Here is a 24,854-nt window from a genome sequence, read left to right on the forward strand (position 1 = left end):
CTTTGCACATGCTATATGATGGCCTTTCAGACAATCTTTCGGCTGGCTTTTATGCTCAGGCACGCCAAGGGCAGCTCGTCTACGGCGGCGGGGATTTTAATATGAGGCAAAGCAATTAAAAGCCTTTATTTGATCCCAGTGGATTGATGTCGTTAGGGGCTGGAACGGCTCTGTAATAACACTGGCCTCATTATCAAGCACTCCCTTGCCTATTCATTGGACTAACACTCGATCCGTGCACAATAGAAAGTGAATGAATACATCTCCCTCTCTTTCTCCGCCTGGCATCCATGCTCCACTGGTGTGGCAAAATGGTGTGTGTCTGTGTTTGTGTGTGTGTGTGTCTGTGTGTATGTGTTGACCTGGGCCAACAGTGTGTGAGTGATCCCGTGTGAATGACTAATATGCATACATAATAACAACAGCGGTGGTGGCGAGGGGAGAAAGAGCAGAGGCGAGGATCAGATATCCTTTGACAGCAACCTTCTTGGCCAGCAGCAGGGGTGTGTGGGTAATCTGTCAGAAACACCTCAAACACATACACATACAACTGCGCACCCCTCCCTTTCCCTCTCAATGAGAAACTACCATAGGCATCAATATTTCAGGATTAGTGTCCATTGTGTCTATTTGTGTGTGTAGGTTTTGTCTGAGTGTTTCGGCTGCCACCTGCAACCCTCCCACCCCTCGCCATTCAGACAGCCTCTTGGAGGGGCTCCACACTAAAGCGTGAGGGGGGGCCTGATGTCCGCTGTGCCAGTGGGCTTGCCTGGCACCCCCCACCAACACTGGCACAACACCTGGGGGGGATTAACTTCCTGCCTCTCACTGTGCCCGCACTTTTATTTGCCGCCCCTCCCGCCTTTGCTCCGTCCACAGATCCAAAGGTCAACAAGGTCACCTTTGATCTTTTCTTTCATGTGTCCTTGCTGTCTTCCTCCCTCCCTCTAGCTTCCCAATTCTGGATCCTGTAATCATACACACTTCCAAATCCTCTCCATTTCCACAAATGTAGCCCATCTATCAAAGGGATGAAAGGGGCATGGAGAAAGGAGGAGGTGCGCAGCAAAGGAAGTAGGGAGGGAGTAGTGAAAAAGGAAAATGAAGAAAAGAATGAAAAGAAATGATTTGGCTAAGCCTGCCCTTCCCTTTTCTTCTCCTTCAACTTCCTTTTCCTTACTCAATTCCAATAGATATTGTGTTTTTGTGTGTGTCTGTGTGAGTGGACAAGCGTACGGCTGTTTTAAGGCTAGCGTGCAAAAAGCACAAATTAATCCCACTGCGTATGTATTCAGAAATTACCATGTGTGCTGACTAGTGTTTATTGTGTGTGTGTGTGTGTGTCTGTGCATGCTTCTGGCAGCGGGAGCCAGCCCTGCAGTAATAAGAAGTCTTGGCACGGCCCCACCAGTTTGCTTATGCTCATTCTCAATCATAGCACAGTCTATGGGGAACAAGGATAAAAATGGCACTGTGACGGAGCTGCTTTAGATCTAACGTTAGTGCTTGGTATTACAACTTCCAAACAATCTTCTCCAAACCTCTCCTTGGCTGTTATTCAAAACACAGCACAACCTATGTTTGGGTTAATGCAATGAAATGTGCCGTGGCATGTTGGCATGGTCAGGCTTGCCTACTTGGCAGCCAGTCAGAGGGGCAGTGGGCATTGAGAATGATCTAGAGCAGAGGGGACCTGGCAGTGCTTCGTTCCTGCTGATTACCGTGGTAGGGTGGACGGGAATCTTTCCTTCATCACACACATTTAACATATTAGCTGGCCATAGCTGCCCATAATATGTATTTGTATAGGAAATGGACACTTCACTATCCTGGACAACTGTTACTTCTTAAGAAATAGTTCATCTTTAATGGTAACTTCACCCACTGGAAGATGCAAACATAAAATCCAACTAATATAGCTATAACAACATAATCCTGCCCTTCATGAGTCATGAGGTCTCAAGGACCAAACCTACAAATTACATTATGTTCACAAATATAAAACAGAGAGAAACATTTAATCTCAAGACTCCTTTCTTGCAAGAGAGAGCGATGGCGGCTGTGTTAACTGCAAACATATAACTACATCAGAAAGTCTTGTCTGGTTTCAGTCACATATTAAAAACAGCACAGCTTGAAGTCAGAAATCATTTCCATCTCCCACTCACGCTCTGGGTGAGGAAGATTGGTCATCATATGTGTCAAACAGGCTCACAGCGATGGCTAGCTTCTGACACAGACTTGTTGATGCACACGTGCACACATAGAAACTTATTCTGGCTCTTGCACCACATGCACAAGCACAAATCTTCTTTCAACAGAGATTATACTTACAGCTAAACAACGGGAGCTTTAGCTGTGTGTGATAACTATGTGTCCTTGCTTGAGCCAAAGTGAGGTTGTGATCAACACAAGAACATATTGGGCTTTCATCTTTTGACCAAAATCAAAACTGCGATTTTGACGCATCAACTGCAGCCAAACTAAATTTAAGGCTATGAAAAGGCTATTTACTCTGCATGATGGGAAGAGGGATGGTGGTATGCAGAGCTTAGTGAGAGATTGAGGGATGGAGGAAAAAGTGGAGTTAAAGGAGGAGAATGCAGCAAGGAAAGCGACAGATGGTTGTGGAAGGCTCTCGTTAGTTAGCTTGCCTGGTGGTTGTGCTTCAGCACAGGTTGAGATGGGACAGATGGAAGGATGTGTGTTTGTGTGTGGAGAGAGGAGACACACTACACACACACATACAGAGATTTCTTGGAAGAGGAGTCAGTGGGTAGCCGTGCTCAGATGCTGTGCCAGAGACACCCTGCTCACGCACTTTAAGCATTGATTTAGCAATCAAGAAAACAGGGGAGGGGGAAGAGGAGGGAGGAAGAGCTGGGAATATAGATTGAGAGAGCGAGAAGAGAGGAAGAGAGAGATAAAGATAGTGACGGTGTGACACAAGCACCACAAGCATCAGAACCGAAGACAAATAGAGGAGAGCAATGAAGAGCAGAAAGAAGCAGGTAGTGAGGGAGAATAACACTGAGAGAAAACAGGGCGAAAGAAAAAAAAAGAAAGAAAGAAGAGACAGAACAAATTACAGAGAGAGAAGAAGAAGGGAGGGAGGGGTGCTATCTTTCCTAGACCAGATTAAGCTTCATCTTCACAGCCTTGTGCCTGTGTATCTGGGGCTATTTTCAGCTGCTATCCAAGGACATGCCAGTCAGCCCACACTATGGGGTGGCGTAGCGTGCTCACACTGCCTCATCACATCTGAAATGCATGCTGGGATGTTGAAGGACTAATAAGCGCATCCGTGGAGGAAGAATGAGATGAATACAATCTGATCAGTGCCCATCACAATCTGTGTATGACAAATGGGCAATCAAACGGGGCGTGCGTTTGTTGTAAACATGTGCTCTCCCTCTAGTGCTGGATGTGATGGCATTTCACCTCCAGGTTTTCCATCTCCCTCTCCCTTGATGACCAGGAAGATGGAGAGGAAAAGGAGGAATTTTAAAAGAAAGTGTGACAGAATATGGTGTATGGTGCTTACAGAATAGTTTTTACAGTACTTTTTTAACAACTATTTCATTTCACTAAACTCTATACTGGCAAGATATATCAACAATATCTGTGTATAGCACATATAAGGCTCTGGAGTCATGTAAGCTACATGATCAAAGAGCTGATTTCACTCTCTGCTTCCATGCCTCAGTAGTCAGCCTTCTTCACTTGGTGACACAGCTTTAAGTGTCTCCATTGTCCTTGGCTACCTCTCTCTGTCTCTGCTGTATGTGCCATCTCTTATGTTGTATCTACTGCCAGGATCAGCGGTTACTCCATTGTTTAGTGGCTGCACCATGCTCAGTGAGCTCTGGCTGCAATTAATCATGCCTCCTGCCCAGACAGCATTAATCTCCCTCTGCATCACCAAGTACAGTCTAAACTGTCTTTCACGAGGTGAATATGCCCAATGTCCTCTGGACTGTACGATGAACAGCATTTATTTTAGTGCCTCTCTGCATGATGTATGCAGAGAGAGTTTAGCTGGAGGGAGAATCAGAATTTTAATTGAAATAATATGGACAAATTAATTTGTGACATGCCTGTCACATCCTCTGGGGGTGTCAAGTCTTGCCTGACGACGCCCCAAGCAAAACAACATACCAATACCATGATCTTATATGAATAACACAAGAATAAACATACATGCACACACCACACACAACAGCTGTGAGAAAGCTGGTTTACTCAAGTAACCATCACATTTACCAAACACCACAGGCAGGAAGCATAATCACATACAGTGCTGTGCTCAAGTGCATGCCATTAATGCAGTGACTACAAATCCAAGGGAGGATTGTGACTGTGCCAGAGTGGGAGCTTTTCTCACTTTCTCCATTTTTTCATAAATGAGTATTTTTTTTCTCTTCAGCTATTTGAAATTGGATTCACTGCTAATTAATCATAATTATTTTGCTAATGATGTGCATGGCAATGCACTCTGGTGTCTCTGAGATAGAGCAGGCAATTCAAGGTCATGGGAGTTAATCCAAATGTGTCACAGATAGGGAAGACCAAGTGGCATATCCAGTCCTTGAAGAAGGGTTGACATAACTAGTAATACTTTATTCTTATCCCTTACCAAGCGCAATACAACCGTACATTTAGAGATGATGAATGTATGTGGCAACTGTTCAGTATTTAGCATGGGGCCTTTGACTTTTCATCAGAGGGAAAAAGAAGCATACATCAAAAATGGTCACTACTGGCTGTGTAACTCTGAGAACTGCTCAGACAGTCATAGGAGCACAGTTAAACTTGGGGGTTCTCTTTTGTGCCAGCTTCTCACCTGCGGAGCAGCAGTTTCGGGTGGTTCTTGCTCTCAAGGTTGCGGTCTATGAGGTCAGACAGCAGATGCTTTAGAACATCCGTGGCATACTCCAATTTGCTCTGCAGCACTGTCATGATAAGGGAGGCCACGTTGCCACGGTCCCTCATGGAGAAACCACGCTGGGCCTCCAGAGTGCGAATAAAACACAGCAGGAAGACCTTGTTGTTAATGAGCTGGCCAAAGAGCTTCAGCCCCCTCTCTACTTGCTCCTGGCGGTAGCCTGGCACCTGTAAGGAAACAAGAAAAATGTTCACTTTACTGAAACACATTAAAAATAACAAGGAGGGAGAAAAAGTACAGATTCTGTGTTGCACATTGAAGGCAATGACATATAGACCTAATTAGGCATCAGTTTATTTGAATGTAATAATAGCTCTCTGCTTCCTTGTTGATCAAATGCTTTAATCTTTTTTATCGATTACAGTAACATTAGGTTAAAGCCTTTGCACAGTGAACTATTTTTTTTTATATTCAATTATCATTATTATCATTTTTAGATCAGGTGTATATTAACCAAAGCTACAATAGAAATCCCTATAGTAATAAATAAAAGCATGTATAGTTTTTTCTGCTTAAAAGTCCAATTATCATTTAATAAATCCACCTTAATAAATGAAGATGAGGAGTGAGGAGAAATAGAATGACAGAGCAAAGGAGGCAGAATCTAGGGAGATTAGGAGTTAAACATATTCCAGCTTTTGTTGCATCTAGTCTGAAGGTTGAGAATAAAGGCAGGAAAACACTAAGCTTCTAGAGGGAATGTTTATTACTTTGATGGCGCTGTGTTCCACACTAATGCAAGTTGAAAGGTAATGCAGTGATGTGAATTCCCCTCATCTGAGCCCAGATTGTTCCCGCACCATTCATACTAGTCACTTGCTGCACATGCTTCTCTTATCTATTTTTTCATAAATAGCACCTATGGAGATTATGGGGTTTTTTATCTGTCAAGAGCACTCGTCGTAAGACAGCATCTCTTTGCAACCAATGCGGCTGTCAACCAGCATATGTTCTCTCTTTTTACCTTTCCTGGAGGAATCCCTTGTAATCTGCCGGGAGCTATTGTTACATTGCAAGTCTAATTTCATACCGCTTGACAAGATGTGCACTGTGTTTTGTGTGCATGTGTTCTAAGAGCAAGTACTTACCATGTGCAGTATGTTTGAATGTGTGAATGTAGGAAATCTGAGAAACACCTACAGTGTGTGTATTAATAAAAGTTTACAAATTCAAAGATTTTTAACATCTTTTTTTAAGGAGCGACAGTGCATCAAAACAGCAAAATGTCTTGACCTACTCACAATCTCCATGGTAACTCTGTAATATTTGAGAAGACAGGTGGAGCAGTAAAAATGACAGTAAGTGAGTCTTGCAGCTGAAACTGAATTGTTTCCGTTGTAAAGATCAAGAGCGAAGGGAGAAATATAATGGCAGAAAAAAAAAATCATACAAAAGCAGAAGGCAAATGGGATTCAGGAGTAAAGTGAAATTGTTGGGAAAATAGAGGGAAAGGAAGTGATTTTGACTGCTAAGAATAAACCTTAACAGTTACAAGGAACTAAAATGTCAAGAAGCAGGCTCTATCGAGAGCACACATGCCAGAATATATCTTAATATCTTTATACATATAATTCAGACTTTGGGGACATTTCTAAGTTTTTCTGTATTGCATGAACTTCCCATTGTCTCTGTAAACCTAGACAGGCTTTCTATAACCTGTGCTATTTCTAACTGTCTACAGCCCACAGTAAAAAACTTGACTTTAAATTCTCCGACACATCAATAACAATTAAGCAGCCATCAACTGCGTAAGACAAGCCCGCTGCTTTTTTCATTAGGCTCCTATTCCACATTATACTCCTCGTACAGTCCGACATTTATACCAATTAAAACATAATTAATATTGCTTATTACTGGGAAATTCTCATCAGGGATAGAGTGGCCAACCCTGAGGGCAGTGAAATGGGGGTCCATCATTCTCTTAATGGAACAAGACGACCTGCTCAATTATGGCTGTCTATCAATGTCACCACTGGGGATAAATGGCTTGATTTTTTTTTTTTTTTTTTTTGCTTTTCTCTCTCTGATTGACTTTTAATTTGTTTTTAAGGTGGAGAGAGAAAACGGTGCGGTGTCTCATATCATTAGAGTTATTAATGAGACTGCTCTCCTGATTTGAGGGCTGCCTTGTTTGTTTTTGAAAAAGTGTTGTTGTCGGCCGTCAGAAGGCTTTTGTTTACTAGACAGTAACACAACAACATCAGCGTCAATTTCACCTACTGTGACCCACCACATTGCTAATTTGCTTGCTCATTTTGCTCTCTTTTCAAATGAGGCTAATTGCATTGCAATTGTTATTTGATAGAGACTGAAGAACAGGTACACAAACTTGTGCTGTTTGCATCACTGAAATCAGACAAGTGGTAATATGAAGCGAAATTGACTGGCAAATAATTAACAACTTCTTATATCTATAGAGTACGTATAGTGTGCTTTACTGATCAACATACTTGGCCCTGAAGCATGTTAGTTGAGAACCTGACTTTTATTCTATGTGTACAAAGTGTTTTTCCTGTGTCACCAATAAAACGCTCCACACCTGCAGAATATAAATATTATAAAGTAAATTTAACAAGCACTGTTTTCTCTGGTTACAAGGTGTTCCTTCAGTAATACAGAAATTATCAAAGGAGGTATATCCATATGTAATATATCAGTTAAACGCTCAACCATACCTCCAGGTCTTTGAGTACAGGATGTTCCTCAATGCCAGGGAAAAGGACCCGCATGGTGTAGGTCCTGTAGTCCAAGAAGGGGATTCCTGCTCCATCCAAATCACTGGTCAACTCATGAATGTCTGTCTGGAGCTCTGCAAAAGCTGATGGATAAACCAGATAGACAAACTGGTTAGTTTTACCAAACAATTACCTTATGATTGTGTTTCTATGGCATCCTATGATCCCAGATAGCATACAGCCATTAGATCAGTTTCCTAGACACATTAAGTGGCAGCATTGAAAGGGGCGACACATACCCCTGAATAAACCGACACTATAAACTGAATTCACAAACATGAGACTGGAATACTGAATAACAAAAAAGCCTAAACCTGCAGTGCGGAACTTTTACATATAAATGAACATCCATTACATTCAAGCCCTTGCCAAATGAGTTCACACAATTCTGATTAAGCCTATCACTGCACGGTAAATCTCTCTGTATTTCACAGTATACCAGAGTTTTTAATCTGGTATCGGGTTTGACATTCACGCTGGATAAATGCATGAATGCAGACTTCCGCCAGCTGAGCCAACTAACTTCTGGTTAGCTCTCTGCGAACTTGAAGGGGGATAAAATAATTTTAAATCATGCGTCTCTTCTAGACTTTCCAAATGTTATTGGACTGAATGCATCGAATTCTGACAGCGAAATTAGTCATTTCGCGGGGGTTTTGTGACACTTATTTATCCACCATTTTACAGCTGCAACAGTAGCAAGTAGGCTATGGTGGAGCCTATGACATAAGTACATGTTGACAGTATTTTTGTAATCACTTTCACTGCAAGAAGAAGACAAAAGTCCCGCACTCCAGCTTTAAAGGCACACCATGCAGGATTTTACTAAAAAACAATGTATTGACTAATAAAGTAATCCCTCTCAATCATCACTTATAACCCACTACAAGTATGTGGCGGTGTATTTATCTGCAGAGACCCCGCCCACTGCCTGTAATTTATTATTTTGCTGTGTTTGGGATGCTTTTGCGCTGCAACCATTTGGCAGTGTGTGTGTAGCCAATAACAAGTATGCAAGTATGAGGTCGGGACTCATAGCGTAGTGACCAGGCTACATTGCTGTGTTTTTATTTGGTTCAGTCCCTGTTTCTCCGCCTCCCTCCTCTGCTGTGTGCTGCTCCTCTGCTGCCGCTGTGTCTGTTTGACTGACATACACATGCAGAGCAGAGAGTGGGTGTGTTATTTGCGCTTTATAACGTAACTGCTGTGAAACAATAAGAAAATATTTTATAACTCCAATTCACAGCTTTGTTCTCGCCAGCACCACTCGCTCTCTTCATTCATGCTCTAGCTTGCTCGACCGCCGTGCTCTCTCTCTCTCTTGCTCACTGGGCCAGGGAGGAGGGGCCAACTTTGAATGCTGTGTTTACAAACATCAACCAACAAATCCTGCAAAGTACGCCTTTAAACATACTGTATTTTTAATCCATCCATCAACAAGTTCACCCTGCAAATGCCACTTTTATTTCTTTACACATAACATATGGGATTCCGTAGTCATCTTGGAGTATTTTTAATGAAGTTGTCACAAGACAAAAACATTGAACCTAGAGATTGTGTGTTTTACAGGTTTCCTTGTTCGAAATAGTAGATAAATTCAAAAAGCTTAGAACATTTCCAATGTGGCGCATTTAGTTGGGTGTGTGGAGGAAGAAACATTCAAAATCAATTTAAACCACTGCATCAGCATCTCCTCTCTTACCCTCTTTGCACTCCAATGCAACACGTGACTCAAGGTTGTCCATCTGCATCTGCAGCCTCTTCAGGGTCAGGTCACTCTCACGAGACTTGCGTTTGTAGGCAATGAGCACCACCACGATGAAGAGGATGAGCAAGGCACCTGCTGCAGCAATGCCAATGATTGCTGTGCTGCTAAGCGGGCTGTCAGAAGTGATGAGGACCACACCTGGCGAAAACTCGATTCCACCCACACGAGCCTTGGCATAGTGATAGAAAAAGAGGTAGATTATAATTACTGTTATGTGTAAATACACAAATTTACTTTCGAGAAGGGTTTTTTTTTCAGAGAATATGTTACTGATAAAACATGACATGTGCTTAAGTAAACCAGAGCTATAATTAGAGAAGAGCTTCATTTAAATATCGCTTCAGCAGTAACACTTGTAAGAGGTTTAATCTGACCCTTAGAAAAGAGAGAAATGGCAATCAAACCCTTGCAAAGGAACTACAGTGGTGCTCAAGGTAAAGACTTACTACAAATATTATATAAACTATAAGATAATATTGTCACCCTGAATCACCTTTGGGTCTGTGGTGTATTTTTTGTCAGTAAAATCAAGATCAAAGCTCAGACAGACAGATATATTGATTTGCAAATTCAAAGTGTACACATCTGTTTATTTGTACAGCTTCTAATTGTTTTACAGTAATGTGTCCATTTCTTTCCATGCCACTGGGTCCAGGTGGTAACATCAGGAAGCGCTTTGTTCAAAGTGGTCCCTTTTAAAACCACAAATGGAATCTTTATTGAGTTTGCTGGGGCCCTAATCCTTCTTATTGAAGGCTTATTTGTTTGTCTTTTGTCTGCTTGTGGGCAGTAACAGGAACCACATGGTTGATTGGATTAGAGCTGTAGTCTGTCTGGAAGTGGACAAGGAGATGGATAGAAAGCAACACGAGAAATGTCCGTCTGTCTGTCAAACTGTCAATTGATTTGTAGGTCTGTCTGCCTGCCTGCCTTCTCCGCCATAGCCTGCCTATCTGATGTGTGTGTGTCTGTCTCTCTCTCTCGTCTTTGTGAGCATGTGCCGTGTCACTCACCAGGACCTTGTGCCGACCCGTCAGGTTGGGTGACTCACAGAGCAGCTGGGTCTCTGACACTGTTAACATGCAGGTCTTCTCCCCTATCAGAACTGTGTAGTTCAGCTTCCCATTTCCACTATTGGTTGGTGGAAGGAAGTTCCGCCCCTGCAGAAAAGTATTTATGTATTGTTAAAATGAAGGATAAGGGAGTTGGGGTCGAATTACTCATGCGATTAATAATTATATCCTATAATAAATTAGACTAGAAAATTACATTTACAATATTATGGGTAATAGTCTGAAATTATTAAACCAAGTAATGGATATAAAATAGATTTGTATATGATTAGTATAGGCAGAGCTGTCTGTACCTTAATGGAATATTAATATTATCAGGCACACTGATAGTGGGTTTGTTTCTGATAGTCTAACACACACTGATCAATATATGTGCAGCATAGGGCTAGGCAATTTTGTTGAAATCAGTATCATATTATCAATATTTTTCTGTCACAGATATCATGTCATGTATGTAAAATCATATAACATAATCACATTGTTGCACCAAGCTGGGTTTCACTGCTTCACCAATCTTCAACAACAATCATCAGTGACAAAATACCTAATTTTGTTTGTTTTATTTGTTGGTTTTGTTTAGATTTTTAACAATTTGCTCAGAATCACTCCACTGAAAGTCGATGAATTATCAGATTTAACTGTAATTCAAAGTGGGCGTGTGATATCTATCCCCCCTACCTTCAATATGATGGGTGATCCAGGTTTAAGCTCTAGCACCCCAGACACACTGAGCAGTTCAAACTCTGGATTGGGGAAGTAGATAAAGTTGGTGTTGTTGAGTGCCATCAGAGCCTGCACATCGTCCAGTTTAAAGCCAAACTCATCTGGTCTTTCAGGCACCTCTTGCTGCCTGGCCAGGCTGATGGGCAGCTCTGGGGCCTGGCACAGCATGGATGTAGGGCCTAGCACCTGGCACAACTGGCAGAAGACAGACAGAAAGAACCGTTTATATTTATGAATGAACACATCTTCTGTAAATTAAATGAGTGTTTAGTTGAAGCAGAGAAATGTTGACTTTCATGTGTAAAGTGACAAAAATAAACATTATATACTTTCATTTTGTCATTTTTTGTGTGTCTTTAGGGAGTTGTTTTGGTGCTCTCCATCTTATTAAACTTAGATATTATTATACTGCATGTAACTATGCATTATTATTATCATTTTTCGTGACTGAATCTCAATATACTTCATACTCAAACTGTAACTAAGTTCCCTATTACCTCACTCACGCCTTCTTGCAAGTCAAGCTCTATCAAAGTGGCACTTGAATATGCCCCAAATTCACTATATGCCAAGCCAGTTAATAGTGTGAATCTTTTATGTCACAGGTTTAAATTTCACTCGGCCCACTAGAGACTCAATTCCAACTGGAAGCTCCTCTATTTCAAAAAGTGCAAAGAAAAACTGTTGGGATATTTTCATTCAAAGGAGGCACCAAATGAGATAGTGTGGAGTCTCACCACAATCAGGCTTTGATGTGTGAAGATCCAGGAGTGATAACTAGGTCCTACCATTCCTTCATTACCCTCCAGAAAGACACCCCCACCCTCTCATCACTTCTTTATCCCCTGTCCCGTTATACTACCCTGTGATCTTTTCTTCTCCTTTGACACTTATTCTTTATCTTTTCTCTATACCACTTTACCACTCAATTACAGTGTCTCTCACATCTTTTTTCACTGTCATGTCTCACTCTTGGTTTGTTGCTCTTTGTCTTTGCCCTGGTCTTTTCATTTGACATGTGATGCTTTTTTTTTTTAAATTCTTCATCTTAATTCCTTTTTTATTCACATCTCTGAGCCAGTTTTACAAACAAGAATGGATTGTCCAATCTGTCATTGTCATACCACATACCCTTCAGCATTGCTCTAACATCTCCATTCCTCTCGGTCTGTCAGGGCGTTGACAAATCAACCACCAGCAAAGGTCTCATTCACAGACATTTTGGTCTCATCCAGACATTTCACATTCCAAAAGTAACCTCTGTGGTGCAACCAAACCATTGCCTGTCACTGTAATTGGCTCCTTGAACATCAAACTTGACAAATCTGGCAAGGTCTTCAGGACATCACCGACATTTATCCTGTATTGCTGCAAGAAGGCAACTGCAAAAAAGTATCAGCACACAGACCTTGCTCAATGCTGGAAAGTGCACTAGATGCTTATTTCTGTTTCCCTCTCACCCAGTGCAAAACTGCTTGCAGAAAGTGAGAGGTGGGGTAAATGATCTATCAGCACATTTCATTTATGTTCGTTCAAAGTTCAAGCTGCGTATACAGTAGCTTGAGACCTAATGCCTCGTATAGGCGCATATGAGCAGATGTTAAATGTGATGTAAACTTATGCTCAAATGGACCATGAAGAACATTACTACCTTTTGTTACTCCCCCTTCTTTCAATCAGATCACAGAGGCCCTTGCATGGTTTTATCTACCCTCCCCTGGGTGCAAATGGTGAATAAAGGGTAAAAAGAATTTGATAGGGCCAATCTGTGGTTTTTGGTTCGATGTGAAAACTTTCTATTGTTGCAGAAGTGGGGAAAGAAATTACATCATCCTCTATTAATTCAATTGCAACCTGTTGATTTGTTCACTAGCATTCTGAGTTTTTTCCTTGACCCATTTACCTAAAAGTGGCACTGAAGCATTAAGTCATGCAAGAAAAAAACACTGACATTCACTATGGCCAACTGCACTGCTGAGGGAAGTTAAGGACTTCAAAACACTGATAGTGGTGCAGATATTATATAGACTGCATGTGTGAGTGCATTTAATTCAGTTGTTTTAGATGATTTCCAACCATCCATCTTGTTTTGCTAAAACAAGATCTCTTGAATGTACAGGATGTAGTAATCTAAAAAAGCTTTAAACACAAGGCAGCTTGTTTAATCACACACATTATTTGTGTTTGCAATCACTTACATTGAGGGTCTCATGGCCGTTGTATTTGGCTCTGATGAGTGGGGTTTGAATAATGTCCAGGTTAGTTCCTGTCACTGTCACTGGAGTGTGTCCACTGCAAGAGAAAAAAGATTGACAACAAGGTTCAAGACGATCCTGATTTTGTTTAACAGAAGGTTGTATGATTGGCTTAGGCCATTGATGCAAAATTATGACATTGCGGATATTGTATTCTGTCATAAGTCACCATTTCGCTCAAAAAAAAAAAAATCCCCTACTCCAAGCAGTATCCTTACCTGTAGATGCTCCACTCTGGCTCTATTTTGGTGATGGTGGGATCCTCCACATACTCAAACCGCAGGTCTTTCTGGAGGTGGGCCTTGTCTATGCTCACAGACACAGACACGTTTCCATATCCATGCAGGGAAGCATGGGTTCGGCAAGTGAGCCACAGGCCACCTCTCCTAAAGTGACCACAGGATGAAACATTAGTTATGTGTAACAAATACAGTTAAACTGCATAACAAAAATAAGGTATACATGGGGCAGTCAGTACAGTTACCTAATATAGATTTTTTAGATAATATATTACATTGTGTAGACACTCAAGATTCATTAGTTTATCTCTGCCGATGCAGATTACTAAATGGATATAAAACCATTGAATGGTTGGTTAAGTGGACATGGGTGTATAATTCATTGACTGAACTTGGAATTCTGCATTGATTAGAGTTAAGTGGCTGAGTGTTGGATTATACAATAATTACATGTCTTTTCCCAATAATTTATAAGAAAGCATTTCTAATTTATGACACCATTCCCTGATCACCCCCACATTTTTTAAGGATATTAAATAATTGTCTCAGTTGATGAGGGAAGAATAACTGTTCCCACATTAACTCAGACAACGATCTAGTGAAAATGATGCAGTGAAAATGAGAACAGTCAGAGACGTTTATCTCTGTGGTTAGAAGTCATTTTTGGTAACAAGCCTAACACTGGCTTTGATTGACTGTTTAATTGTGACTGGAAGGGTCAGCTCTGGCTTGTTCCCCACTAACCTCAGATAAGTGCACGGCTGGTCCTTAAACATGATTGACACGTTGCTCCCAGCATCAAGGTGGCTGCCGGTGATGTTGACAATGGTTCCCCCAGAGACCGGCCCTCGGCTGGGCTTGAGGTTGTGAATCCTTGGGATCTGGCGAAAGGGCAGAGCGTTGAAATTAAATAAGTCAATTAGAGAATGAATTCAAGTGGAATTAAAGTAGAAAATAAATTATGCATTACAGTGAAATTATAGTGCTCGAAAAATAACAAATGACCGAGAGACCATAAGTTGCCTTAAGTGTATAGGCTAAGAGGTTGATCAGAAAAGCAAATAAGGCTCATATAGTATTTAAAGTACAGGGTAAAATTACAGTTATCACCAATGAGCAGGGATTAAATCAGGGAGGTAGAAATATGTGAGCAACTTTTTATATATGTAGAAAGGTTGGTGGTTAGGTTAATGTTTTTAATGTATGAAAATAAATACAGACAAACATGCTGTAACAGTGAAACAGAATATTATTTAATACTATACAGACACATCATAATGGTCTCTTTTCTGGTCTCCTCTTCTGTTAGTATAACACATACTCTATATTCTAATGAAATTATACAACACATTGTCACACATATTCTTAGCCCAGTCATAACTCTTTGTTAAACATACTGTAAACTCTTTCTACTTCAGTAATGGGCAAAGCATTTCTAACATTACAGGATGATACCCAAATGTTTTCAATACGATTAAACTCTGAGTTTATTTTAATAAACTAGGAGTGTGCTCCAGAAAAAAAGTAAATCTACTGAATAAGTGTACTCAGCTAAAACGACTTTTGAATGTTACTATACAACTTAATCTGCACTCACTAATCCTGCCTATACAAAGTGACACAGCAGGAGCTGATGTACTGCATTGGAAGCTGGGCATAAAGTAAATACTCCTTCAGTTCTTTTGGCCTTCTTATAATCTCATCTCCAGCCTGCTGTGTGGTGTAACATCTAGACCTGTCATATAATCCTGTACAGAGACCCCATTGAGAAATAAACCTCAGCCAGCACCCATTAATGGGAAGCAGTAAAAATGAAACCACTGCATAAAATGAGTACATAATGGCAACAAGTGCAGATTTATTTCTGAGTGCTAGTGAGTGTGAGTGATGCTGATTAATCGTGCGCAGTATTCAGAGCAGAGTGTTGAAAAAACACAAGTATGTGTTACTGTATGTGTGGCTCTCCTGATTTTGCCAAGTGGTGTTGTCCTGAGACCAACATTTCATATGATAGCCCTAGGACAACAACTGCCTCAGCCAATTAATGTTTGTGATGTCATCACAGAGAGCCCTGCTGCCAATGCCTGCTAAATAATAAAAAAAAGAGGTAAAAACAGCTCTGCAAAGATGCACAAATTACAAGTTGAGACCAACATGAAAGTTTTCACATCTGCTTATAAGTTTACACTAGTCTGCTACTACAGCTTTATTATTATGAGGACATTTAAATGCATATGCGCTTTTTAGATTAGTATTTTGCTACCATGGAAGTAAGCTAACATTAGCTTACAAAGGTGAGCTAACAGTTAGCCAGGTTGCTAGCCAAAACCATGGATGTATAATAAGAGCTGGATAGGGCGCTGCCTCTCAGTCTTGCAGCCAATTTTTCCCAGTGGCCACTCGCGGTATTGCAGCGAAAAATCCCCCTGCAGCCAAAAGGATTTTCACCATAAACCACCATTGTAAAACAGGCGTCTGTAAAACTGTTGACAGGACACCTTGAACTGCAAACAACGTCAATTATGACTCTTTCTATTATGAACTTTTGATTCATGGAGGTTTTATATTTGTAAAACTTTCCTCAAGCCGAGAAAAGCGATTTAAAAATCTGTGACATCATCACAATGTAAAGTCTGTGGGCCGAGCAGGAACTCGCAGACGGGGCCAGTAGGGGAAATACTACTGCGCATATTCAGTGGGCCGCACAATGCGGAAGCAAACCCGGAAGCTAGAAACTTTTTTTGGCGTATGCGCCAGGTGAGCAATTCCTATAGGACTGAATGGGCGCCATTTTTAGTCCGGTATCCAGCTCTTATAATACATCCATGGCCAAAACCAATTACAATTGCTATCTATCTGGCTCAAATGATGTTGATATTTTTATAGCGTGCCTAGCTAAAAGCTGAAACTTAGATAGCTAGCAAACATGAGCAAGTTAGCAAGCCACAAAGCCAATACTAAGCAAACATTTAATGTGTACGGTAAATACAAATAATATTTGACTCAATAAGACATTTGATTTATTCTCATATTTAAAAGGACACTAGCAAAATATCTAGTTTTAACTAATAAAGTACAAACTTTCCTCTTTTATTGATGTTGATTGAGCCTATAAAATTCTGCAATTTTATGGGCAATGCTGCAGGCAACAAGTAACAGTGAGATTTAGGGTCAAAAATCTATCCAATATGCTGACGCAACTCCTAGGGTACTATTTAACATCAGAAGTTGCCCATAATTTTGCTTTGTCTATCACGATCCTTGGGTTAGGGATACTCAAATTTTTTTAGGGTAATTTTTCAGGCAATATTGCAAAAGCAGATATATTTTAAAACCATCATAGTAATAAAGCTGTAGTAGCAGACTAGTGTTAACTAATGAGTACATTTTAAAATTTTCATGTTGGACATTGAGGTCAACATTCTGATGATGGCATGAAGACAACATCATATAACATAAATCATACATATGAAATAAAGCAATGTTGACCTAAGAACATATATTAGGGTTTTTTTTTTTTTTTTAATTTAGCAGGCATCAGCGGCAGGGCTCTCTGTGATGACATCACAAACATTGATTGGCTGGGGCAGTTGTTGTCCTATGGCTATCATACAAAATGTTTGTCTCAACAACAACCACTTGGCAAAATCAGGACGTGCACGTTTTTATGTGTTCATGTCAGAAAAAAAAGTTTTTATTACTGCACATGTTTCTTTCTCATTCGGCACTCAGTGACTACCAGTCATGTCTCACTGCTGATACATGCATGAGATAAATGCTGAGAGGGAGACTCTTGGTGAGAACTACACCGTGTTGGATCACAGTCAAATATATGAAGTATATACAGTATTAACACAGTAGGTGAGAACACAGACCAACAACCAGCGAGGTGTTAACATGCAGAGGGTGACATATGCAGCATGGGTGCCTTCCCGCTCATAGAGGCAAAACAGTGAATGTAATGAATCCATCAGTTAGAGTCATTTTAACCATCAAATAACCAGAGGAAACCTAAGTCACAATGATGTAGTGACCAAGGAAAACACAGATTTTTATTGTGCTATATATTACAAAAAGGCAAATCTCATGATGATGCAAAATACATATTTTTTTGTCTCGAATATCATAATTTTTTAAATAAAAAAAATACAGGTGTTAATACAAAAAGACCAAGAGATGAAAATAGACTCACCACAAAGTAGTAGTACTTAGAGGACTTTGCCATGAATTCTGGTATGCATTCTCCAACCCCAACACAGACCTGCACGTTCCCAGTATACTGACTCTTCTCTGCTTTACCCATCTCACACACAATCCTGCGAACACACATACAGACATCAGTGTGGAATATATAAGAAAAAAGAAACATATGCATATAAACCACATGTATATCCCACACACAAAAATGCTTAGGCGACAACCGTTAGAAAAACTTGCAGCAGTTTGCTTTGACAGCAATTGCACAGACCAGCCGGTGTAATGTGAATGGACTTAAACCTATGTTAAAACCTTAATAAAAATAATGTGTTATTTGGCAGCAACTCCATCTCCACTGCCAACCTGTGGGAGAAAAAGGAAAAAGTCTCTATCTTTTTTACATATGACCTCAAATACAGCTACCTCTTCTGCTAGGTCAGCATTTGCTTAGAAAGTGCTGGCACATAACTTACTTTCTTAGCAGAAGAAGCACTGGATCTGTTGATAAGCCAACTTTAAACTAGTTTAAAATAATTTGATAGATGGCACCTGTAAGGACCCATAGCACTGGATTAAACGGAAATGTCAACTAAATGTAATCTTCTGAACTTTCAAAAACGATTATGGGATTGTGTGTGCTTGTGTGTTTGTGTGTGTATGTGTGTTTATGTATTTGTGCCATTACTGCATAAAATGTGGAGACCAGGGTGGTTCTATGTGCCCGCAGCAGTACACACACAAGTTTCTTGTGCTCTATGTGTGCTGCTGTGACTTGAAGTTAAATTAAACTTCACTCCAGGCCAATTTGGCATTAGTTTGCTTCTCTCTCTTTCTCAATCTTTTACTTGCTCACTTTCTTGCTTCCTCACACACTAACACACACCCTGAGGTATGCATTCTAACTCATGAACTGACGGTCGGGCTGAGTTGTTATGGCTCTGCCGTGTCAGTGACCAAAGGTAACATAACACTGGTTCTATGTCTGACTCAAGTGTCGAGCTGTGCTTTCGATGGGATTATGATAAGTATAGGTAGAGCAGAAAAATTATGCTGAATTTATGATTTTGTTTTCCTGCGGTTCAGATATACTGTTTGACTTATCTTTATGGTTCCAGTGTAGACTGTATTCATACATAATGTTTATGGTTTGGTTAGAAAAATTGTGAATATCAACTAGCTGATGCAAATGGGATTAACTGATCTGCAGGAATGTAAATTGAGAATGACTATTTAAGTATGTGCTACTTACTACCTGGTGCTGCCAGGTCATTAAAATAAAACGTGACTTACTGTTCAGCAGGGATGTAGCCCTCACGTATGGGCGTGCATTCCACTTCAGCCACCTTCACGTTACCCTCAATCTCTCTGAACTCCAGTCCCAGGTTCTCGCCACGGATAGTCACGAGCGTGCCGCCCTCTCTGGGACCTCGCAGAGGGGTAATCTGTTGAGATTAAAAAAACAGACTGATGTTTTTGAAGATTTGTTTTTGTGTTTTCTTGAATAACAGCCATTAGGACATCACAAGAGTATTTTTCTGACAGTGTAAGGTGTGACTGAGCAGAAGAAAATAAAAGGACCTACTTTAAAACTGAAGCATCAGTAAAAATCAGCAGCATCCTGCTGCCAGCAAGAATGCTACACTAAACGTGTTCTGTCATCAAGAAATTCTGGTTAACCGTTGTCTCATTGCACATGTAGATGAGCAAGCCTAATAAAAGTGCATTCAAAAACTGAAATGTATTGAAAGTATGTAATTTCCATTACCAGCTGAAACCCTTGTCCATACTCTATCCACATCTCAGTTTTTACCATTATATGCTATTATTTCAAATAATTTCAAATGGCCTTATTTGTATTTTATCTGAGATGTGTTACACTCCAAACAGTTTGGACTGCAATAGAGATTTGGATGCTGTAGTGCACAGTGTATTGATGTTTTACAGAGGTGTCATCATAAGAGAGCAGTGGTTTAGCAGTGTGCACTGTTAAAGGCATACTATCAGGATTTTCCTAAAAAACAATGTATAGACTCAAAAATAATCCCTGTCAATCATCACTTATGACCCACTAGAAGTGTGTGGCGGTGTATGTGTCAACAGAGACCCTGTCCTCTGCCTGTATTTTCTTATTTTCTTATTATTTTGCTGTGCTCGGGACGTTTCTGGGCGTCAACCTTTGGGCAGTGGGTGTGTAGCCCCCAGCCAGTAAGAGCGTGCAGGGTGTGAGGTCGGGACTCAAGTTACATTGCTGTTTAATATGCCTCAGTGTTTCCCCTGCTTCTCTGTCTCTCTCCTCTGCTGTGTGCAGAGTGCTGCTGTGTGGCTGCTCCTCTGCTGTCGCTGTGTCTGTTTGACCGAGGGCGGGGCTGAGCTACACACACACACACGCAGAGCAGAGAGGTCACAGTAGACAGGATAAACGTGTGCTTTGGCTGCATCCAAACAGAATCTGGCAATGCAGCACCTTCCCGCAGGGTTGTGCGGAGGTGTGGGCGTGTTTATTTGTGCTTTAGAATGTAACTGCCGTGAAACAATCAGAAAATGTCTTATTTATCTGATTCATGGCTTTGTTTTCGCTACCACCTCTTGCTATCTTCACCACCGCTGCTCTCTCTCTCTCTGTGTCCTCAGCTCGCTCTGGTGTTGTTGAGCTGGCAAAAACCAACAGCCAAATCCTGCATAGTATGCCTTTAACTAGTTTCTGGTTATAAATTCCTATTTTAATATGTTTTAGTCAAAAGGACAACTTCCCCAATGGCGTGAGATAAAGAGTGTTAGCGAACAGCCAGTCAAACTAGAATATTCTTAAGTATTAACAAGGCCCTCTGAAAAAGCAATATAGAGCAGAGCTCTGACATAAAAGAACAAATATGTATAGAATTATGATTATTTAATGGGGTTTAATTTAATTAAAATTCCTTGTGGATAAAGGTTAAATGTTTCTGTTCCCATATTATGTAGTTATCAGAAAAAATGAGGTTGGTCAGACAGGAGAAAAGGCTTCAGAAAAGAGACAACAAACGACAAAATAGCAGCTCCAGTGACAGCTATGGGTCAAGACTTAGGGTCAAGGGATTGTCATTTCTCAATCCTGTTTTTACTGAAAACCACAACAATATATTAAATAAGATGAACTTAAAACTTGGCATTGGGTGACATCTTAGCAGTAATCACAGTATCATTTGATTTATCCATAACATCTCTCATTGTTGATGAGGCGGTTCCAACATCCATCAACACTTTACTCACACAATTACTTTTCAGCCTGTGAGTGTGTGCGTGTGTGTCTGTGTACGTGTGCGTGGGTACAAATCATCAGGCCGGCCCAGATGGATGGATGTTAGAGACGGACACAGAGTAGTCTGCTCATATCCGTCTCTGCCAAATAGAAGTCCTCCATGCTGCATGCTGCAGGCAGGGGCCCAGCTTTAATGGTGCTATGTCACCATCCCCCTTGAAAAATAGTGATCCCAAGGATTTTTACTGAGGCTTAGACTCATTGTTTCTATGTTCAGTTGAAAGCTGGTAGCATGACCCCCTGCAGTGTTCATAGGTATAGTGCTGAGTAAGAATGTGTTTGGCTTTATCTTATATCTGGTATGTTGTAGTAGGATAATCCTTATGCTGCTACCATATGTGCGTCAAAGGACTTTCATTTGACTATTTGATTATTTTTCAAAGAAGTGGACTAAAACAAATTGAACTAGCCGGGCATGAAAGGAACTAGCCAATCAAATGACAGCGGCAAGCTCGAGCCAGGTCATGCACAACAGAAGTCCTGACGCTGTCATGCGAGAGATATCGCTATCGTATGGTTCAATGTCTGATTAATAAGACTCCCTGCTGATATCTTAATGAAAAAAAGAGCCTTCTGGGAACGGGGCTACAATACATGCAATTAAAAAGATTGTGTGGCTCTCCATTTATTAGCAAATATAGAAGATGGAGAGGGAGAAAGACTTTAAGAGGAATATTGAAGGAGGAGGAAGGAGCAAAAGAATGAAAGAGAGAGAGAGAGAGAGAGACGCAATGAGGCGTTGATTAGATTTGTGACTTTGACAAGATAATTGACGGTTGGGTAGAGGCAAACACTTAATCACTTCTCACTCTCTCTCCCTTTCTCTTCCCATCTTTCAATGTGAGTCTCTCCCTCTCATATTGTTGATGGGAGTTGTCATTATAATGAAGCGTATTAGAATGCATTAGGGCCCCGGTCGTCTTGGAAAAGTCCTCACTCCTCACCCACTGACAGTTTTTATGGGGGACGTGAGAAGGCTGCAATATGTCCCTGCTGCAGCTTCAGGGATGTAAGAAGAAATATAGGGCCCATCTCCAAGAATAAATCCACTGCTCGGGGTGAAGACAAACACTAGAGTGGAGGAATGATAGAGAGCATCAGACTGATCCAGACTCTTTAATAAGCGGAACGAGGAACAAAATATCACCATCTTCTCATCACCTTCCTTAGAGTTGATTTGATTTGATTTGTGTGGATAAAAATAACCACAATGGTTTAGCTTATCAGTGAGAAGAAGAGAAGGTCAAGCAATCAAGTCTGCCGTTTTGGAGACAATATCCTCAGTGTCCATAGATTTCAGACTCTTTCAGACTTTCTTCTTCTATCAGACTATTCAGTAATAGAAGAAAATGGAGAAATTGAACAATTATACTGTAAAATTAAATTTACAAGAAACAATGGGGTTTATGGTTTATGGCTTTCACCAAATCTCTACTGAGGTCAGCCACTTATCTGTATGCTGGTGCATCTAGAATGATAAAAGGACAAGCGGACAAGAGATTACACTTCCATTCCTGTATCCCTCTTCCTTCTCTATGTCCAAGCTCATCACTCCCCAGGACACCAGAAGGGATTCCCTTCACTGTCCTTTTTATCCACGTTTGGCTTCATCCCTTCCTCTCCAGTCAGTCACCATCTGCTCCCAATTCTCCTCGGGAAAATGATGCAGAGAGGATCTTTATATCCATCATGGGGAAAAGTGGAGGGCGCGGGGGTCTTCTCCAACCCCTTCAGCCACATGCGACACTATTCTGGCTGAGTCCACCCATCCGTCACCACCTCTCTTTCATGTAAACCCAATCCATCCTCCTCCCCATTCATCTGGGCAGCTTTCCATCCATCTTTCTTTTGTATCCTCTTATCCTCCATCTCACTGACCCTTATCCCTTCTGCTATTACCCCTTTTATATGTCTTCCGTGGGTCAAATCTATTTGCCTCACACAGCGTCTGTGGTTTTCAGGAACATGCTGGGTTAAGTGAGGGTTAGGTCTGCATCTGTGTAGAGGTGATTCATAACCATCAAGAGTGAGGATGATTAGTCTTTCTTGTCTGAGTGTTTGTCAGTGTGTTCAAATGGTAAGAGGAGTAAATTCAAATGTCAAAAGCAACGATTGTCCAACTAACTGTTTAGAGAAAAGATGTCTAAAAAGTGCCAGTTCATGATTGCTGTAATTTTGATTCTAGGATATCATTATTATTAAAACTTTTTGATGGGTGATATATGTAACTGCACTGAAAAAGGTGTAAAATATATAGTTTCTCAAATCCTGTCAGACTGAATAGCTACCAGTGACTCACAGCCACTGCCATTATGTTGAAATGATCGACTGCTACAATGTCTCTGCGGTAACTAGTATGTGATGAGTAAGTATGTTCCCATCAGTGCACTGTAATTAAGATGTGTATTTAGGGCTTTTGAGTAAAAAGCACTTCCATCAGTGTTTGCATTTCCTGGCACATGTAAGTGCCTGTGTGTATAGTATTGTATTGCATATACTGTACTGTATGTGAACACCGACGCATGTGTATTCTAGTGTATGTGTCTCACCTGAGTGATCCGTGGGTGGGTGCACTTGCTGTTGATGCCGTTGTGCTCCAGCCACTGGTTCTCAGGGTGGGGGCAGTGTTGCTTGAGGGTGCAGCGGTTCTCTCCTTTACACCAAACGCACCCAAACAGTGGGTCTGCCTTCAGACACAAACCACAGCTTCCACGCTGGGCGTCACACTTGTACAGATGGACTGTGCAAGTGGGAGAAATGAAATGCAGAAAAGGAGGGAAAGAAGACGAGAGGGGAGGGAGGGAAGAAGATAATGAGAAGGAGAAAGAGTAGAGAACTTTGAGTGAACAACCTTTGTACAAATGATTACAGAATTGCAAATGCATGCAAATATATTTTAGGCAAAAGCCTAAATGACTGACAAACACTTCAAAACACAGAACAAACTACAATTTGGATTCTTTACCTATCTCCCTCAATTTCTGTCAGCTGCTGTTTGCGAACAACAAACGGAACATTGTGAGAGTGACATTCGTTGATATCTTTGTCTCATTATCTCTCCATCTATCATCATGACTATATACCCCCCCCCCACCCTCTCTCTTTGAGTTTCCTACACTGCTGCCTCTCGCCTCTGCTCACCCACCACAGATTTAACATATCATCTCCATGGCAACGGGCCAGCCATTTTCTTTTTAATTGCTATTAGATGCATGTGTGATCTGTCCATCAGATGATGCCCTACAGTAGAAGCCACTTCCTCCACGGGCAAAGAAAGGTAGAAGAAGGCTAGGGATGATTCTCTGGTTCAAGCATCTCTCTGTAACTTTTGTTGCTTCTTTGATTTTAGACTTACGCTCAGGGTTACATTTTGTACTCTGTGTTTGATTCAGACACACATGCACACAACCGCAAACACTGTGCAAACTTTGCCTTACAGCACAGTGTCATGTTAGCATATCATCCACATTTTAACAATAGGTTTCTTATGCCTGACTCCACTGCCTTTGGTTAAAATGAGTTATTTTCCTGTCAGAGAACCACAACCCCCAGCATGCTACTGTTTTCTTGCCCCAGCATGGATCACTCACAGTGGTGGATTGCCAGTGGCCAAACTGAATC

The 24,854-nt window shown here is 41.0% G+C and overlaps 1 protein-coding gene across 2 annotated transcripts in view; it reads right to left on the minus strand.

The window, feature by feature from the left end:
- Window positions 1-24,854, minus strand: part of plxna4 (plexin A4) — a 243,640-nt gene that overhangs the window by 29,098 nt on the left and 189,688 nt on the right. For both annotated transcript variants that reach the window (XM_067582264.1, XM_067582265.1), the window contains exons 12-22: window positions 23,783-23,973; window positions 19,226-19,377; window positions 17,931-18,054; window positions 14,483-14,619; window positions 13,718-13,885; window positions 13,443-13,536; window positions 11,200-11,439; window positions 10,462-10,608; window positions 9,383-9,617; window positions 7,621-7,763; window positions 4,844-5,112 (exon numbers count right to left, since the gene is read on the minus strand). In XM_067582264.1, coding sequence (XP_067438365.1) covers window positions 4,844-5,112; window positions 7,621-7,763; window positions 9,383-9,617; window positions 10,462-10,608; window positions 11,200-11,439; window positions 13,443-13,536; window positions 13,718-13,885; window positions 14,483-14,619; window positions 17,931-18,054; window positions 19,226-19,377; window positions 23,783-23,973 — 1,900 coding nt within the window. The remainder of the gene's footprint in view (window positions 1-4,843; window positions 5,113-7,620; window positions 7,764-9,382; window positions 9,618-10,461; window positions 10,609-11,199; window positions 11,440-13,442; window positions 13,537-13,717; window positions 13,886-14,482; window positions 14,620-17,930; window positions 18,055-19,225; window positions 19,378-23,782; window positions 23,974-24,854) is intronic.

The sequence above is a fragment of the Thunnus thynnus genome, chromosome 23 (genome assembly GCF_963924715.1).
Source record: "Thunnus thynnus chromosome 23, fThuThy2.1, whole genome shotgun sequence".
NCBI lineage: Eukaryota > Metazoa > Chordata > Actinopteri > Scombriformes > Scombridae > Thunnus > Thunnus thynnus.